The sequence below is a fragment of the Perna viridis genome, chromosome 3 (genome assembly GCF_037379345.1).
Source record: "Perna viridis isolate PV_CMFRI_1.1 ecotype Kerala chromosome 3, ASM3737934v1, whole genome shotgun sequence".
Classification (NCBI taxonomy): Eukaryota; Metazoa; Mollusca; class Bivalvia; order Mytilida; family Mytilidae; genus Perna; species Perna viridis.
In genome coordinates, this window is record NC_142447.1 from 50,663,884 (window position 1) to 50,684,388 (window position 20,505).

Sequence of the window (20,505 nt, forward strand, 5' to 3'; positions counted from 1 at the left end):
TACTTATGTCTTTCAACAGTCTCTCATAAATTGTTTTAGATTGCTGTTTACAATGTTAATGTATTATTCGTTCCGTGTAGTTTTAAAATATGTATGTTTGTATGTGGTGAGATTGAAATATAATATTGAATCTGAATCTGAATCTGTAAACCCATCACATGTCAGGTATAAAAACAGTAAATAATATAAATAGGTTTCCAATCAATATCAGTACAGAAAATCCAAGGGTTTTCCGGGACTTTTAAAGGCTATTTGATTTGTTTTTCTAGATGGATGTTGGTATCAAAAATTTTCTCTCCATAAACAAGTGGAAATGATAAGAATTAAACTCTTAGACATTATGATATGAATTTCTAGGCTTTTTCAAGCTATTTGAAATTCAAGGTCAATTCCAGATTGTTAAAAAAACTTCCAATTCTCACAGAGGCACAGGAATCCTGCTGAAAGTAAGCTGTTTTACCTTGGGTAATGTAAAATGTGAAATTCAGATTTTAAATGACATTAACCTGAATTCATTTTTTTTCTACAATTTAGATTTTTAAAACAGGATTTTGATCTCCTATGCAGGATGATGGAACACACTCCCTGCAGGTGGTTTTTTAAAAATTTATATTCCCTCTTATTTTTGGGGAAATAATAATCAAATAGATTCAAAACGCTGTAGACATCATTGATTCATTAAAGTATAAAAAAAGACATCATTTTAAACTTTATCTACAAAATCTCTCAAATCTTTGTCAAATCATTTTCTCATCTTCACTAACAAATAAGATATAAAATTTCGCACTAAATAATATTTGTGCACCAAATATCTTTTGCATAATTATAATAGAAAGTAATGTTATGCTTAGCAACAAAGCCATTCATATATAACAAAAATTATACAAAAAATATATATGTTGAAAAAGGAAACTTGAAACATATATAAAAGGCTGACGTGAGATAAGCTAATATACACAAAGAAAACTGATGATACTTTCAATCTAAAATTCCTTGAGTTTTAAAATTAAGTATATTTATAAATAATTATAAGTAACCTTTTAAGGTATTTAAATGAAATATTTTTGTAGGATGTTATTTGACTGTTAATCACTGTAGCATATTCTTCTCATGTAGTAAAAGTAACTCTTTTATCACATTTTAATAAATTGTGTCAAAAATCAAAAACACTTCACAAAACACTTTTTTTACATTCTACAATATATAAAAAAACAACTCCTATGTTTCCATGGGGGGGCTCAATAAATAATTATAAAAAATATCAGCTGATTTCATTAGAATTTTTTCTTTTACTATGATACCTATATGAAGCTAATTGAAGCATTAAATAAATCTATTGATAATAGGTAATATTAAGACTTGTATAAAAAAATTCACTTTTAAAAATATCGAAATTATGAAAAAAGATGTATAAAATCAAAGTAGCCCATTCACAGCACCAATAATAATGATATGATAATATGTCTCAGACATTTCAGTTACACCAAATTGTTCCATCCATGTAAATAAATCGAAAAAAATTAAAGTGTTGATAACAATATCATCTGGTCAACAGATGGGATATAACATAGTTCTCTAGTCTACAACTTCCACGTAATTAGCAGGAAACAAGCCACTCTTTCCATCAGGAGCTGTCCCTGTCCACCACCCCTCATCAATCATTTCTACATTAGTAATTATATCTCCTGGATCAAAATTAATTTCTGTATCATCAGCTGAAATTAATAAAAAAATGATGCAACTATCACTGAATATGATACATCAAAGATGCTTTATTAAGAAATTTCTTCTACTTCTATATTATGAAAACATATCATGCTAAATAAATACAGAAAATGTTTGTGAAAACTGAATACAATGGCATCTTCTAAAAGAAATTTAATAAGTATTGAAAACAGACCATGTGAAACTTTAATGCCTATTTTTAATATTGTTTTATCTAAAAACTATTTTCAATAATTTTTGTTCCTTTTATTGCAATTCCCTTAAACATACTGGACAGCTTTATTTTAATTAATAATAGGATAATTAATTGGAAAGAGTTAATAACCAAAATATGATCACAAGTGTCAAAGAAACCCTAGATTTAATGAGTGTGCAGAACTTGTTACACAACGAGTTAAATCTTAATGCATTCTTGGCACGAGTGATTATATTATGTTTATTCATGATAACCTATTTATTATATAGATTTTCTCAATTATTTATAGCTATTTCAACATGTTTTGTGACATTTTGGCAGGGGAAAGTTCGAGAGTGAAATTACTGTATTAATTTCACAGTGTGAATTATTGAAAATTTTACAGCTTTTTATAGCTATGCATTTGCAGTGATCCAATACATTACTTGTATTAAAAATAACATGCTCTCAGTACAAATAAAGTAAGGGAGTTAACTCATATCATGCTGCCATTATACATATTTTTAACACTTAAAACTTGTGCCTGAACTATATGTCATCTATAAAACCAAAAAAAACACCAAAAAATAAATTAGGATAAAGATATAGTTATGTACAAAATATACTATAGATTTATATGATAAATTTCTATAAAGAGCAAGGTAGAAGTTTATGTAGAAGCAAACACAGAGAAGCTTATCTTTTTTTTTGTATAATTCTTGAAAACTAACATCATTTACTCAAAAGAGCTTGTTATTAAACAATGCAAGGGACAAGTTCCAAAATAATGATTTTATGCCCAAAGTCATTCTCACCTGCTTGATAATCATACAGAGCTCGGACTGTTACTGTACCCTGCTGTTCTCCACTGTATGGTTGTTGGTCAACTGCCTGTTGTTCATCTTCCTGCTGATAGTTTTGTTCATCATACTGCACTGGTTCCTGGTTATAATTTTGTTCATCATATTGGACTGGTTCTTCATGTTGTACAGTAGGTATCTTTGTTTCTGGTTCTAACATAAACCATAAAACATTGTTCAAGAATGACTTATAGCATTACTAAGATGACAGTTTAATTTTTTGGACAACAAATTGTATGATCTTTTGTAAAATCCAAGCTTTACTAATAATCTTCACTGATCTATTAACGAACTTGTGGCAACTTTCTATGTGTTAACAAAAAGTTCTCACAAAATGCTTCAATTATGCCATTAAAATATCTAATGAATCAGTTATATATCTGACTGATTTGGAAACCTTTGAACAAAAGATATTTTAACATAGCTATTAAAAATAGAACAAAATTGTATTATAAATAAAGACTAAGTAACTAAAATCATACATACAAAGTAACAAAAGTAAATGAACAATTCAGACTTCACTAAAAACTAGGAGTATGGACCAAGAGCACCGGTAGGGTAAGCATCCTCTGCTTTTCTAGAAACACCCACCAAATTCCTCATAAAAAGTCAAGTTCGGGGTAGATGGAAGAGGAAAGGAAAACTATGATATGTTGAACAAATCAGTTTTCATGGTGCAGATGGATACACCGTAACAATCCACGAGTTCATGATGACGACCATAAAACTTCTGTAGTGATGACTTCAATCTTGTAACTCTGTTACAATTGTAAGAATCTAGCAAAATACAAAAAGTCTGCGTAGTTACAGCAAGCTCTGGCAAAACATATGAGTTGTGATGTGAAAACTCCATACGCAGGTGCTGAAGGGATGTTGCCACAGATGAAAGAGAACTTGACAATTCTGAATGAAAAGTTATCACATTTGTCGTAAAGTTTGGTCAATAGTTTTCCTTTACCATCATCTCTAAGTGAAAGTCAAGATATGAGGCTATGTCTGTATTATCCTTAACTCGAGTTCTTTGGGGTAGATGCGATGTATCAAATCCCCGAAACTAGGATTGTTTAACAATAACATGTCATCTGTATCACAGAAACTGAGATTAAAGGATCTAGCTAAACAATGTTCCTTCTTCCATCAGATCCGCTATAAAGTCGGCCTCATAAGAGTGAAGGAATAGGTTAGTAAGTACAGGAGCACAATTTGTTCTAATTGGAATGCCAACTATTTGTTGAAAAATGTGTCCACCACTCTAGACAAATATGTTGTTGATAAAAAATTTCAGCATTTTGAAAACATGTTCTTCTGTATATTTGGAAAATGATTTGGAATAATTTTTTACAAAGTATGAAGAACTAAATATTTGTATCTAGATATCTAGGTGCACCATCTTTTTTGGAGAAACAATGATGTATAATCTTTTTGAGTCAAGATTTTAACTAAATATTAATAGATGCAAGTGGTGACAAATATGAACGAAGATTTTTCTGAAATCAAAACTATTACATGCAGTTTCTTTGTTTTAGAAAGATAGAATGCACAATGTACTATTTCTTTTTTAAATCACTTATTACTGACTAGGTCCTTATGAAGAAAACAACGATATTAATGCCCTTGCAATTACAGCCTGTCAAATGTAATTAATCCTACTACGATAGCTGTCTTAAGTTTGATTATTTTCAGTTACTATTTTAAATGATTTGAAATTTATCAATTAAAAAACATTTTTTTGCATAGAGTGATGTAATTGAGAATTAATACATTTACAATAATTGATGACATACAATGGCCATGACTAGGCATCTTTTAGGTCAAAGTTTGAGAAGTGGAACTATTACTGACACATTTGGTTGCAAAGAAAAGACCATAGGATTTGTTTATATGTTAACCTACATGTATCAGGTTAAATTGTACCCCTCGTATGTTTTGCCACATGTCTGTGAAGGGAATTCTAATACAGACTAACAAGGATAAGTCATAGTCCCGAGGAACCAGGCAAAAACTATTAGAGTTATCCCAGGTTTGATTTTTTCAAGGTCAAGTATAACACAGATATAATTATATAGGTTGGTAATTGTTCCTGCTTTTTTAATGAGTTATTAGGGTACTTCATTATTTCTTGTTTATCATATCCCAATACATTTTTGCATGTTGTATATCAGTTGTTTTAAAATTCTGAGTGACATCAAGTGCCGTAAGGAAAATCTTTTTTATTTTTCTACATTAATAATGTTATTGGTACAACATGTTGCTCTGAATAACTCAATATCAGGAATATTGTCAAACCATGTTAACTACATTACTACCATAAAATTTCAGATTCATAAGCAGAAAAAACGTAGTTGTTGAAATATACTAGTAACTATCGTCTATTTGGTGTAAATGACATTTATCAATAAAGTTTGTATTTTTATCAAGATATCAAAATATTGTTGTTGGTGTTAATACCAAAATTTGATTAATTAAATTCATTTCTTTCACTACCCTTGAGCTATTTTGTATGAATCAGATACACAAACCAAACCATAAAGATGTCAATGAGTAATTACACAAGCCAAGGTAAACATTGTAAAATCAACTTCCATCATGGTCTGTAATAAAGCAATCAATGTTCCCACATATAAGTTGACTAACAGACATCAGAGTTAATTTACCTCAAAGACATAGCTAGGGAACAGATTGAAAACCTCAAGTTATCCTAGATTTTGATTCATCCTAGTTTGAGTCAACATAAATAAAATTGTATTGGAGTAAGAGGGTTTTTGCATGGACTGTCAAATTAGTTTGAGTCATACAAGATTTCGACTTTTCCAAATTAAACACATTGAGGTTCGACTGTATAGGACTTTAATCCATAAATTATAAGTATCTTATAAACCAGTGATTTAATGAATGGCATAACAGTAGTATTTGAAACAAATATACAAAACCCAAAATCTAATATTCAAATGATTTACCATCTTCCCACACATCTACATCCTGTTCATCATCTGAATCTTGACGTTTCGGTACACCCTCAGCCAACAGATTTCTGACATGTGGCTCTGATGATCTAGGGGGTGATGTTTCCCTGGGTGGAGATGGCTGTCTAGGTGGTGGCGATGGTTCTCTTTGAGGAGGTGGTGGTGAAGGTTCTCTGACTGGGGGTGGTGATAGTTCACGTCTTGGTGGAGAAGGCTGACGACGTGTTGGTGGAGGACTCCTTTCTTCATCTGTAGGTAGCTTAATTGGAGCCTTTCTAGTTTGTGGTTGCTCATCTCCTTGTGACAGAAACTCACTTCTTAATTTTCTGAGAAAAAAAATTCAATAGAAATGAAATCATCAATTAAAGTAAAAATACTTTTGCCTTGATTTGCAAAACCCATAAGCTGAATTATCCCCCTTGGTTATAATTAATAATTAGTAAATTCAAGCAAATCAATATACGATGTTTGATATTATACATATTTAAATTAAATTAATTAAATATACAAGAGGGTATCATGCTCAAAGGTTCATAACATAAAAAACATGTTTTATTATCTTCCCTTGTTTAATATATTTTATGAAATTGAAAGAAACGTTAATAGAATAGTTTAGTTAATTATTATTCTACATTTATTTGATTTACATTGAACAAAACTAATGTAATGTAAATAACTTCATATTATAGTAATATACCTTGGGGGTGGAGGTGCCCTCCTTGAATCATCATCAGTCTGTGATTCTCTCCTCTTAAACATTTCCCTTGCACTTGAAGCACTACTTGTTGTTAACTTAGAGGCTTCCTAAAAATTGTAACTTTTATTTTTAAAATATCCATTATTTCTTCTTTAGACTATCAGTATTCTTTATTACAAGTAATTCCAATCTGTAATAAGATGGCTCAATAAAGCCATATGCTGACACAAAGTACACACACCTTGTAGAGACAAAAAAAATGTCTATCTTTACTGCAGAAAGTGAAATTTTAACATATTGCTCTGTGTTTAAGTTACTAAGTATTCAGAAAAGTAAATAACCCTGTTATCTTCAAAACTAGACATTGCCCCTAACAGACCTAATACCTCCACAGCTTGTTGAACCCTGAAAATTTGGGGACCAATGTGGACACATGATTCATATTGGACACAATTTTATTGTGGATAGATTAAGCACTTTTGACACACAGTTTGGTTTATTTCTGAAACACCTAACTCCAAACAGAAATCAGTACTATTTTTTGTTGAAAACACAATAACAGAATGTAAATAACTCTTTACAATATGTACATCTCCATATGGTAATCTAACACTCCAATGAGTTTCATAACATAGCATGTTTTAAGGAGGAGTTGCAGACAACACATCAGACCAAATTTTGCTAAAAAATGCCTAAGTTCCAACAGTCACAACTTCTACAATTTTTGTTTTTAAAAAATTCCTGACAATAGGAACAACCCAGTATGATAATTTAATACTAAAATAAGTTTCATAACAATTCTGCAAGTCCTTTTAAAAGGAGGAGTTGCAGACAATACATGAGAACAAGTTTTGCTAATAAACGCCGAAGTTCCAACGGTCATAATTTCGATAATTTGATTTTTGAAAAACAAATTCCTGACAATATGCACAACCCCAATTTGGTAATTTAACACCTGTTGAGTTTCATAACAATCCTGCAAATTATTAAGGAGGATTGTGGACAACACATGAGACCTAATTTTACTAATAAACACATACTTCAACAGCCATTATTTCTACAACTTTTGTCCAAACATAAATTCTTGATAGTATGAACATCTCAATATGGTTATATTACATCCCACAAAGTTTCATAAATATGCTGCAAGCTGTTTAAAAAACAGTTTTGACAGGTGGACAGATGAACAGAAATGGTGAAACTTTTATATCCACAAACATGGTCTTGTCACAACAGGGCACATGTGACATTCCACAGGAAAATGAAAAGTCACATCTGGATTAATTGCCTAGCAATATGCAGGAATAAGGCATTTGTAAAGATATAAGTTGGCCTAAAATCAAATTCAGGGAAATTTACCACGTATATTGATAACATAAACTTTCAGTGCTGTACTGGTAAATAATTAAAATTTTCCCCCAGAAAATAGTGTGTTGATTATCTAAAAAATCTTCTACTCTGTATAACAGATATATATTGGACAATGAGAACAAGTTGATCTTACAGCAGCTCTTTCTTTCCTTATTCTTTCACTCCTAAGGTTTCTCTCTTCCTCATCATTTTGTAGATTCTTCTGTTGTTCTTCCTGTAAAACACAATTATCTTATCTACTTCTAAAGTAAGTCAACTGAAGGCAAATCTAAATATTTAACTAAAAGAAATATTTTTTTATAGGTTATCTATGTCTTCAGTAATTCCACTGTGCCCTTATCTGTGCAATGGAAATCTGTTAAATCTTAGCATTCCGACAATGGAAATCTGTTAAATCTTAGCATTCCGACAATGGAAATCTGTTAAATCTTAGCATTCCGACAACAGAAATCTGTTAAATTTTAGCATTCCGAATGGTTTTAAGATATAAATGTTCCAAATTTTCATGCCTTTGACATACTACATTAAATGCTAGGGGTGGAGTGAAGTTACTTTTTTTCTTGACAGGTATTAACGAACAGAGAACATGTAGTAAGTGCATGTATTTCTTTAAAACTTTAAATTTTCCATGTTGAGTCAGGCAAATTAGTGAATAATTTAACATAATATATCTACAAAAAAGTCTTGGGCAAAAAAATTTAAATTGATTTTAAAGACTGTTTATGATGAATGTTTCTGTTCATAGGTTTTTCATTCAAATTTGGGGATACCCCTACAATTTGTAGATGTATCATAAAACTGTGACCAATAAATATCTATTAACAAAAAAAAAAGCAAATGATTGAAAATATTACCCATTTTTTCTTCTCCTCTTCCATATCTCTTTGACTAGCTCTTCTCTCCCTCATCTTTTGATCATGGATCTCTTTCATTTTTTCATTCATTTGTCTGTCTCTTTCTTCCTGTTCTCTTTTCTAGAAATACACTTACACTTTCGTATATTCAACTTTTTAAGATAATGTGTAATATCAAGAGGCTATAATAAAAGATTAATTTTCCAAAATTAATGAATTTAAAAAAATAAATAAGCACAATGTGAAGTACCAATTACCTATGTGTAGACTAATATTATGCAGATAAAAAGAAGAAAGAGAATTAAATTAACTACATTGTCACATTTCACTTCTTTTTATTTTGCAACTGTTTTATCTAAGGGTCAAATTGCATTATTAAAAATGTGATATAAGATTCCTGAAAATATACATACATATTATGCAAATGTGTTTGTATGCTGCCTGAACATATGAATGCAACTATTGATGTTTGATACACAAAGACTGGTAGTTGATTTTACATCTAAATACTTTTAATATGTTTAAATAAAATTTAAAATCACAAAAAAGCAAAACCTTAAAAAATTACAATTATTTACATCAAAACAAGTAGTTTCAATATAAAACTATTTCTAAATGAACAGTAGCTATAAACAAATGTAACTAGATATCATTGAAATGAAATCCATCTCTATGGGTACCACTGTGGTAAAAATCCTGTACATCAGCCATGCACAATACATTCAATTTTACAACCAAAACATCTAACAGTTATGCAAAAATCATTAATTTGAACCTGAGGTCAAAGTTTAAGGTCAAAGGTCACCTAATATGGTACCTACAAATCGTTTTGAGCAGATCTACCCTCATGCCACATCAAAAGACAACAGTTATAGCCTGGACAAGAATCTATTGCAAAAATCATTATTTTGACAGAGATCAAAGTTCAAGGTCAAAGGTCACTATCCATGGTACCCCACACATCATCTTGAGCTGATCTACCCTCGTGCCTAATTCTTACTACTTATAGGTTGTACGCCACTTTGTGGTGGGTCCTAATAACATTCCAAGATATAATTAGAATACTGTGAGTTCTGATTTTTGTTGGTTAGGGAACCGATCTTGATGTATATAACCTTTTATCAAAGTATTTGATTATAAAGTAAACCCAAATAACAAAGTTTTGCAAAACTATAAGAACTGATGCCATCAATTGAAAGCACTGCCTCACTTAAACTGATATAAAAAAAAATGAAGTTCATTCATTGAATACTTTCATAACTCAAAAAAGAACCTTTGAGTTAAAAAAAATGATCACTCAAATAGTGAGAGAAAAAAAATTATTTCTAATGTACTACTAAAAAGAGAAAAACATGTTGTGAATAATGAAGTATTAAAATATACATGAAAAGCCTCTGAAATTTACAAAGAAATATTGTGAAAAAAAAAACAGACTGAAACTAGGAGCAACAAGACAAAGTATTCTTTATTAACAACAGACAGATGTTGATTAATGAATGTCAAAATCCACCAAATTTTCTTTTATTTCTAATCCAGAAATAGCAATAGACCAGTCTTAGTATGTCATTCAGTAGTCACTGTATAAGAACTTGGAATCTTACAAGAGTTATCAATTTTGCTTTGGTTGATTTAAGTGGGAGACACATGTATGGTTTTCTCAATAGTTGAGATCAGCATACAGGAATGACTTTTGTAACATATAAAACATAGCGTATGTAGACTGATAAAATGTTACTTCAGTGAGCTTTTCTACACCTCTGATTACCTCTAACACAGAAATTGTCTGAATTTAATGTGGATTGGTACTTAATTACCTCATAAGTAACATAGACAATCTAATATGAAAATCATGTATTTATTTCTTGTAGTTTCTTTGGCTATAGTCCACATATTTCCCGAATGATAAAGATCACAATAACAACATTAACTTGTCCTGAAATTACCTTTAGGCTGAAGATTTAAATGGAATTTTACAATAAAATCTTAACATCTTATGTTGAATTACAAGGCTATTGATAAGCAAAAATTCAGAAATAGACATAGGCAATATATGAAATTTAATTCTTTTTTTCTTTCTACTTTATGATGGTTTAACTAACCAGCAAATTTCAGCAAAATAAGTAAGTTTTTATACATATATTTTGCAGGTGTAAGTACTGGTAGTTACATGGGTAACACAGATAAACCAATGTTGATATATAATTATATATTTGATAATTCTATATTCAAATACAGGTACATGTACTATTTAGAATGTTTTGATATATCAGTTGTTGCTTCATCAAATATGACTTAGAGTTACAAAAAAATTCACATTTCGTACGTGGCTTACTGTTGGCTATTGCTTTAATTACCCTGTACTGGTCTGGGTGTCAGAAGAATAAACCCACAACAGCGCTAAGCTTGTTGTAGAAGATGACTTAATAGAGCTTAGAACTCTGTCCCCTGGCCAGGGTGCTCAGTCTACAGAACATCTAGGTTGTGTGCCTGAGGTGGTTGAATAGGGTGCCTCTGGCATCCTACAACTGGAGTCCTCAGGCCATAATACAGAAAACCTGATCGCAAACCATAGTAGTGCACAGTGTTGGGAAAAATGCCACGTTTGTTAACGTTAAACAACCCTGCTGTTGTATTTCGACCGGAGTACTAGCCTCCACCTTGCTACAGAAGGCTAAATTGCCAGACCCTACCCACCTCTCCCTACTTCAAGTGAGAATCAAAATATGTCGACCCCATCATCTTTGTGTCTTATCCCATTTTTCATTTCCTCATCATTTCATGTTCATTTTTTCATCCATTTCATCGTCCACATATAGCTGAAACACTGCTGCTTAGGTTAAACACATATCAATCAGCTTCAATTAAATACAAATTGTGTACATGTCTTGCTGTTGGCTACTACTTCAATTCTAAACAGTGTAAAAAATGCAACATTAACCTTTGACCTGAAAGTTCAAGATATCAATAAAGGTTAAGTTTGTACCATGTTTGTTAAAAATCAGTACAAGGATTTAGACAGATGGAAGAATAAGACGATGGACAGATGGTAAAAACAAAACATTTTGGCTACATATAAGTACCTCTCTAGTATCATACTAGGTATACTTGAATGAAGACAACTTAATGAAATTCTCCTGAAATGCATTGAAAATTTATCAAATGAACAAGTTTTATATATTTTTTTTAAGTTTAGAGAGATGTGAAATTCCATATCAATAATTTAAAATCATACAATAGTCTTGGGGAAAAATTTATGCAAGGTAATTTAAAGTACATTTCAAATTTAGCTCAAAGTATTACTGTTTTAAATCAATGAAATTATAATTTACAGGTCTGCAATTCAACTTCAAAACCGTATGTCAAAAAAATATTCAAATCAACTTGCTGTAAAAGTCAAATAATTTGCTTTCCTAGATAATGATGTTAATTACTACAGTCTTTAAATAAATACAATCACCTAAACTCATATAACAATAGGTATGCATGTTACCACTAGTAGCAACAAATGGTTGTCAAAAGTGGGGTTAAAGCCACTTACATTATATCTAGCTGCAACACTTTTGGACTATCAGTTTAAAATGCTTTTTTAACTAAATTCTAGTCATTTAATGAAATGCTACAGCAAAAATTTGAGGTATAGAATAAAATGCTTTTATTTTTATTCAGTGTCTTTTCAAAAAGAATTCTTTAATGATAACAGAAGTTAATCTGTTTACCTCAGATAAAATTATCTCTGTCTAAAATTTTGCATCAAATTATTCATTTTAATAGATCTTGTCTTATTTGACAAGCTGTCCACAAAAATAAGCAAACAATATGACAGATGCTAAATGGCATCACGGTAGCTTTAGATATTTTTTGTGTGTGTTTCTCAAAATACACTATCCACAAAGGCTTGGAACAAATTTATTGTAAAAGCTATTCTGTCATATCTGAAAGTTAACAGGCAATTTTTTTGTGTCAGATAATAACAACCACAAAGTATACATCCACACCAAAGATGTTAGAGAAACAAGCCATGCAATTAGTAATATCTATAAGCCATGAAGTACATTAAGTCACACCAAAGATTACCTCCCTTTCCCTTCGCTCTTGTTCTAGTTTCTTTTTAGCTAAAGCAGCTTGTTTCTTCTCTTCTTCTATTCTTTGCTCCTCTTCTTTCTTTCAGGATAAATTCAACATGAATTCTTACTTAAAATACCGGTGTACTTACCATAACCTTTCTAATAAGACTGCATATGACAACAATTAAATATTCAATTAATTGCTGTTCAGAAAGGGGAAATAAATTGTCAGTGAATGAAAACTCAGCATCTAGGTACTGTAAACATGTTTATGCAGATTTGTTTTAACTATTTTGCTTTTTGATAAATGTTTTCATGAACAAAGAAAAAATTAAATTATAATTAAATGAAGTTGAAATAAAAATTATTTTCATGTACCATAAGTTTTCGGATAACTTTTTTCCAATGTTCACTAAAGATATTTGTCACCCTTCAAAAAAATGTGGTCCTCCTTGATTGGTCTTTGTGAAAATTAAATCCCATCATAGGTTTTTTTGCTACTAACTATTCACCAAAGTTAAAAAGAAATCGTTAAAAAATAGGCACTGTATCAGGGACAAAATGCTGTGACACAATGATGGACACACAGACCCAAAACTTATAACATGGGATGTTATTACTGTAAAGATTTTAAGAAACCATCAAATTTTAGAGCTAGTTATTTTTTTTTTGTGAAGGATTTATTCCTTTAAAAAAAGGTAAACTATCAAAAAATGTCTATTCTTATTATCTAGGTTCAAACCAAAATCATGTAACTAACATAAATAAAAGACAACAAAATGAATTCTAGATTAACATTATATTTATCTGTTGCTGAAATAACCAATTATTGCCCTTTTTCGGAACAGACAATTGAAATTTTAATTGATTAACAAATATACGACAAATATAAGACTGAGATGGTATATGATATATGGTTGGGGTTTATGTGTGTAAGGGTGTGGACAGGAGATTTCTTTTAAAAGTATATACTGTAAATTTAAAGATGATTAGAAAAATTCTAATTTGTACTGAGCTATCAGCTCAATACTAACTTAAAGCTACTGTGTTAAAACATTTAAATTTTAATACATTGAATAATTCATGGAAGTTCAAGTAAGTTTTTAATTGATAAAAAAATCAGATTTGGCAATAAAAAAAAATAAAAAATGTCAACAAAATTGTTTACAAAATATTTAAACTAGTTATCTTTAGTGATAGAATTTCTTTTCTAAAGAACAATAAAAAAATGATCAGAATAAAGCTTCAACAAACACAATCGATTATTCATGGTCAAAACCATCTATAATTATACAGTTTTAGAAAAAATCCAATACTTTGAATCAGACATTGTGTTGTATTGGTAGTGAAGGAAGAAACCTCAAATGAGAAATATTACCTCTTTTTGTGCCCAGAATTTATCTCTTTGCTTTGTGTTGATATCTCTTGCTGCTACAGTTCTTTGATAAACTGAACCCTGAAAATTACAGTTTATGTATATCAGAACCAAGACAGAATCAAGGTTTGACAAGATGATTCAGAATAACGACAGTTTTAAAGCCAAGATTTTGGAAATTAGCAAATTTGGAAATGCAGAAAAAAAGATAATAAATTATGAGAGATGATATTGAAACATAAATTTTGAGGTTTGAATTCAGGGTTTTATAGACCATTTTTATTAGATCAAGATAGCAGGACAAGAGGTCAAAATCTTGCAAAACAAACCTAAATCATGTAAGTTGGCAGACATGGAAATGACAGATAACTATACATCACCTGTGTAATCAGTACTTACTACTGGAGCTGGTGAATCATCTTTTTTAGGTTTTTCTTTGTGGATGCTGTAATTTGCTCCAGATGATTTGGCAACCTTTTTGGAGATATCATCTATATCAACATCTTCATCTGTTCTGGCATTTACCACTACATGAATACCCTGTCAATAAAAAGAAATGTATCAGTAGCTGTATATATATATGTTGATGCACATTAGATAACTTAATCTAAGGATAAGCCTAACAATTTTGGAGATAAATGCAAAAATCTGCTTGTTTTTTTCATTGATCAAAAAAATCTAAATGGTCATTTTGTTTAGGATACCCTTCAAACAGTAATAGCAACTTTCATTGAATTCTGTTTAGTGGTTTCTGAGGAGAAAATTTTTGAAGTAATAACATCAAAAACAGCAAAAAAACGTCCACAAAGAGCAATAACTCCAACATGGGTCAACAGATTTTTCCCAAAATTACATCACAGATAAATCTCCTCATGGTGAACACTTTTACCCCATGTCAGAATTTGGTTAAACCATAACGGTTTTGGAAATATATGCAAAAAACTGCTGTCTGACCCCTATGTTCCATTTTCAGTAACAGCCGGCATGTTTTTTCACCAGTCAAAATTCCAAACGTTTATTTTGAGCAGGATACTCTAAGAAATAATAATATTAGGTTTCATCCAAATCCATTTCATAGTTTCAAAGGAGAAGATGTATGAAGATTTGTTAAAGATGACGACAGACAATGACGACGACAGACGCCAAATGAGCTAAAAATGGCACTTGTATAGCTGGTACTTGTTAAAACGTTAATCATAGACTTATTCACACTTTTGAAGACATTTGTTGAAAATAATATATTTTCCTAGTGCTTTCATACTGAAATCTTTTTTACTGAAGATTAATGATGAAACAATGTAAAATAACATTGTTTCTCTGATGCCAATAGGCTACTTACTCAAAGACAACTCTGGGGGTAATTTGGAGCAAAATGACAGTTCTGAATGCATGTAGTAGTGTCACACTAATTCAATAAAATTCAGTATTTTCATTGTATTTGCAACAAATGTCTACTTATTACTTGAAAAGTAACAGCTATTTTTAAATCAAATTTGTTACTGAACAATAATTACCATCCTAATAGTGTTGTATTGACATGAATATTTATTCTCGTTCAAGTACTACTTGTTTCAATTGTTTTTCCACCATAAATCATAAAATTTAGATTTTAACATGGAAGCTTTAGTAAGCATGTTACAATCTAACCTTTACCATAGAGTGGAGAAATAGTTAGAATACAACATAGGCTGAAGGACAATTGGTTTCTCCCATGAAATCTGTAGAAAATTGAAAATACGTAAAATGGAATTTTAATCACCACACAGTAGTAGTCCGATGCAGTTTTAAACACTGGCTTAGATAAAAAATGTTACAAAACAAAGTTGTCCATAAATTGTTTATGAAGCCAGACTTATCATAAATATTAAAAACATTTCTTTTGACTTTCACTGATACAGTATAGGTATATAAAAGAACTTTCGTATAATTATAACAGACTCTACCATGTTTATAATATACTTAGTATGCATTTTCCTTTACACAGATAATACATCTTACCCTAAAAAATTTCTGCACATCAGGTAAATGATTAGCACATTTGAACTTCATGGATTCCGGGGCTGCTTCTCCTTGCTAAAAATTCATATCATCTCATTTATTTCAACATATCATACAATTAGATAAAAAGTATACCGGTATTTTTTGTATGTGCATTACAAATGATATTATTGTTTACCCTATATCTCACCCCTCCTCAGGATACACTTGAAATATATAATACAAATAAACATGATATGTCAATATCTGTATCACAAGCTATTTGAATCCTTAACCTATTTCAACCCCAGGCTGGTGGCCCTCAGGGTGATATTGGGGTTTTCAATTGATACAGCATGTAATACAGATTATGACATGTAATATTCATTATGTATTTCACAGTTCATTAAAGTCTTACTCTTACTGATGGAGTAACTGTACAGCTACTGCAATAACAACAAATTAACTGTCTATCTACCTATAACCTGCAACTCTTGAGAGATCAACATTATAAGTTACTGTGTCAGTACATACATTGCCTGATATGGTGTTTGTTAAAACAGCTAATAATCCTATATCATACTTTATGTTGTTGGGCTACCACAAATATATATACTTGTATCTCTTCCATGGGACAAAGTAATCAAATGTTCTCTTTAATGACCAAACAAATGAAAATAAAGAGATACTGAGTACATGTACCAGATATTACTAAAAAAAACCATTAAATCCTTTTTGGTCTAGTATGTATAATATAAGTTACCATATTGATGAAGGAGTAAGAAATTATTTCAACTTTTCACAAAAAAAAGACAAGTATCTACTTCAATTAAGTAATTCTAGCCTTGGATGTATTTTTTTGTTACTGGATAAACCTGAAAATACACTTTGGATGGTTATGATGTAAGAACACTAATTAATCACTATACTAGTTCTACAATGTGTGGTTGGTGTTTATCATTACACACCTTGTAATTTTTATCAATAAGAAAAAAAATTATACATGTTCTAAATCAATCATTCAGTATTTGTTGACCCTTCAGCAAACATAACTGGCACCAAAAAGTGATGAATTAATATATAAACAAGAACAAATAGCCTGGAGTATAACTGTAATCCTACATCACCTAAACCAGTAAACTATCTATATCAGTGCAGGATATCAGTTTATCATATTACATCTCCTTACTTTTTTTTTATTTTTAAGAGCTACTTATCTTTACTTCCTGACTCTAAAGCACATGTAATACTAACCCAGTTAATTAAGACATATTTTGGTAGATTTGTGTTGGGGTCTAATACTTTGCAGTAAGCATACATTATCCTTGATCCATTGAGACTGTCTGCCATCTCCTCAATACCTCCATCTAAGTCAAACAAAACAAAATATGTCTAAAATTACATTTTAAGTACAGGATGCGAAATATTATACATAAAAAAGTATCAAGATACTAAAATTATCTCTAATTTCAAAGACAAATAACAAACAAACAGTTGAAAATATCCAAAAATAAAACCACTTGCTTTGAATCAGGTAAGAAACTTCTTTAAAGCATCTTCAAAGTTAGAAATGGAATAATTCTACCACTTCATTATAACCATTTCTGTGATCCTTATCTTCAGAAACATTAGAAATACTATTATCGAAGTTTTACTAAGATATAACCACAATTAATATTGCCTTATGCAACAACAGAAAGACAACAAGAAAATGTAACCGGTATTAATATAACCATGAGAAATACAAATCATGTAAGTACTCTAAAATAAATTTGTAGGTTTTTTATACAAAAATAACTAGCAATCATAACAACCAGTGACAATGCTTTTAAACTGTTTCCTCTGCTCTTCAGAAGAGCATGTATAATTAATTGGAGTCATACTTGTTTAATTCGCCTTGAAACTTCTGAATTTAATACTAATAACATTGAAGTGCTGCCTTGACTCAAAAATAGTCAAATTACAATACAGATATATAGCATAACAATGTACAGGTATGCTTATTATGGAATAGCATGTTAAAGTGACATCTGTGACACACCTGTAATTTTTAAAAAATTTTATTTTAAAAAAATGTGTAGTGGATAAACACTTACCTCCTGATTCTACTACTTTAAGAACTGAAGTCTGAGCTTCATATCCAAACACTGCCCTGCACAAAATACAAGAGCGATTGAATGACCTTCATGTAAACATACCAATTTTTAAACTATTGTCCCAATTTATTACTTTTTTTCTCAATAAGAACAGGTTACTACATTACAAACATTTAAAGTTTTTATTGAATATAAGAAACACTTATCAGTAAAGTACACTAAACATGTGAATGCTGCTGAACAGTTTAATAAAAATGAGATCTCCCACTCTGAAAAATAAAGAGGGGAATTAAATTTCCAAAAACAAACATTATTGAGTTGGAAAAATAGGGTTCAAATTAGTATTGGTCCAACCGTCCAAGGTCATGGACTCTCATTTTCTGACCTTAGTCATGGATGTTCAATGACACATTGAGATCTTTTGGTTTTCCTCAGGTGGATCTCTGATTTCCATGATCTTATACTCTTGAAACTAAATTTAAATCCCTGCTTTTGCTACATGATTTAGCAGATATGTACGAAAGTATGACAGACAAAATTGTGAAACTTAAAGCTCTACTTAATATTAATTCAACATTTCTGTGGATAAAACAGTAGTATATGTTTATGTTAGTTAATCATTTACTCGTTGTGTAGTGAATAACCATTCTTCCCCCACAAGTATTTCACTTCAAGAAAGTGACAAATGGTCTCCACTAGTAAATAAATATATAATTGGTAAGAAGTGGAGTATCAATTTGATTCACATTTTCTAATTAAATGACAAATTCAGAAATTTGGAAAAAAAAATTAGTTATTCTATTTCCTAGCTTCAATTTATATATAGGTTTACAAGGATTTTTTATAAATTAATCAGTATACATGTATATGCAGGTGTTTCCTGGCTGTTCTGTTGAATTTGCCCTAGAGCTCCAAAGTTAGATCTACCCATCATTTCAGGGGCAGATCTGTGATGTCATGTAAGGAGTGATGTACATACACACATATATAAATAGATTTAAAGCCAGAGCTAACCCAGGCAAGAAAATTTGTCAGGGTATAATTTATGAAAAATAATGATATCATGAGAAAAAAAATTATCCCAATTTTGTGGGGAGGCCCGTGTCTGGCATGCCAGACCTTGGATCCAACCCTGCGTTTTACCATCTTTATTACATGAAGAAGATAAGGAATAACTTCTATCTTTGAAAATCATAATTAATTCAATTCAGTTCATGTCAATCCAATATTTCCTTTCCATATCACCTTATGACAGTTATGTATACATAAGTGTACATTGAAGGATTAACAATATCAATGTATCATACACATTAAATAAAAAAAGCAACACATAAGCCAATCTATTCAAATTTATTAAAGATAATATAACAATATACTTTTTACACTTACTATTTACACAAATTGATGAGTTTAAGAAATAACTAGTAATTGATGTCTTTTTTAAATGAAGATGGTAAATTTTTACACTTACACTTAATTTTTTTGACAAAGGAAAGCTTTTGTTGTAATGCTTTTTAAGTAAAACATTCAATTAAAATCAAAGCTTGTTCTAGCTTACAAAATGTATGTCTCCGCCATTCCAAAGTTCAAAAGTGTAAAAATCCTACAAAATTCAGTGGATCATAAATTCCTGGTATTTGCACAACTACATATCATGTTCTAACTACCTACAAATTTCCATTCAAAATAATATGTTTTCGCACCAAAGTGATAGGAAACATGTAATGAAGCCGAGACAAAATAAGCAAATCCATTGACTGTATGTGTAGCAATATACATCTTCTTTCACTGAAAAGTTTCAACTTAAACATTCAAAGGAAGTGAGTCTTAAATTTAACTATATAACTTTCACAGGTAATTATTGTCATATTAATGCAACTTCGCCGATTACTTAATTAAACAGATTTTGCGATCCATTATGTGGATGAATCATGCGGAAGTCTTTTACGATGCCGACAAGGATAAATTTCATGTTGCTAACACTGTAGCAGATCTACTATACGTTTGGTGTTGACTGTTTCTGTTTATATTAAATATTTACCAATCAGTTTCGTTTTTATCGCTGACAACGTCGTTGTAAGCCTGCAACAAGGCGTCTTTGTTTTTCCGCAAATCAATCGCCATCCTCCCTTTGCAGGTGCTTGCGTACTACGTCACAAATTCTGTGTTACAAGAAGGAAGTGGTTTAAGGCTTTGCTTGATTGCCTATAAAAAAATTTTTTTCTCAATTTCTGACAATTCGGGAAAAGAAATGTGATATTTTTCTACAACCACAAAAATCTCTTTTTTTTCACTAATGGATTGATTTAATATTAAAAATAAACCAATTTATCGGAAAAATCAAACAT

General features: G+C 30.5%; 1 protein-coding gene across 2 annotated transcripts; it reads right to left on the reverse strand.

The window, feature by feature from the left end:
* Nucleotides 1–698: 698 nt before the first annotated feature.
* LOC148622774 (drebrin-like protein B) lies at nt 699–20,341 on the reverse strand. Of its 2 annotated transcripts, XM_088572971.1 has the most exons (13): nt 20,199–20,341; nt 18,158–18,213; nt 17,316–17,428; nt 16,083–16,157; nt 14,484–14,624; nt 14,088–14,165; nt 12,720–12,806; nt 8,646–8,765; nt 7,925–8,005; nt 6,421–6,527; nt 5,718–6,049; nt 2,716–2,913; nt 699–1,715 (listed from the first exon to the last, which is right to left on the reverse strand). In XM_088572971.1, the coding sequence occupies exons 1-13, from the start codon at nt 20,279–20,281 to the stop codon at nt 1,576–1,578; spliced, it is 1,611 nt and encodes a 536-aa protein (XP_088429097.1). In that variant the 5' UTR covers nt 20,282–20,341; the 3' UTR covers nt 699–1,575. The 2 variants fall into 2 exon arrangements, with proteins under 2 accessions (XP_088429097.1, XP_088429098.1); XM_088572972.1 differs by lacking the exon at nt 12,720–12,806.
* Nucleotides 20,342–20,505: the final 164 nt, after the last annotated feature.

What these genes read in the sequence shown, in the direction of transcription:
- LOC148622774 (XM_088572971.1), bottom strand. Translation starts at nt 20,281, where the DNA reads ATGGCGATTGATTTGCGGAAAAACAAAGACGCCTTGTTGCAGGCTTAC. An exon ending in AATATGTCTTAATTAACTGG is followed by an intron (nt 16,158 to 17,315) that starts GTTAGTATTACA and finishes ATGAATTTTTAG; the next exon opens with CAAGGAGAAGCAGCCCCGGA. An exon ending in TCTGTATGATTATCAAGCAG is followed by an intron (nt 1,716 to 2,715) that starts GTGAGAATGACT and finishes TATTAATTTCAG; the next exon opens with CTGATGATACAGAAATTAAT.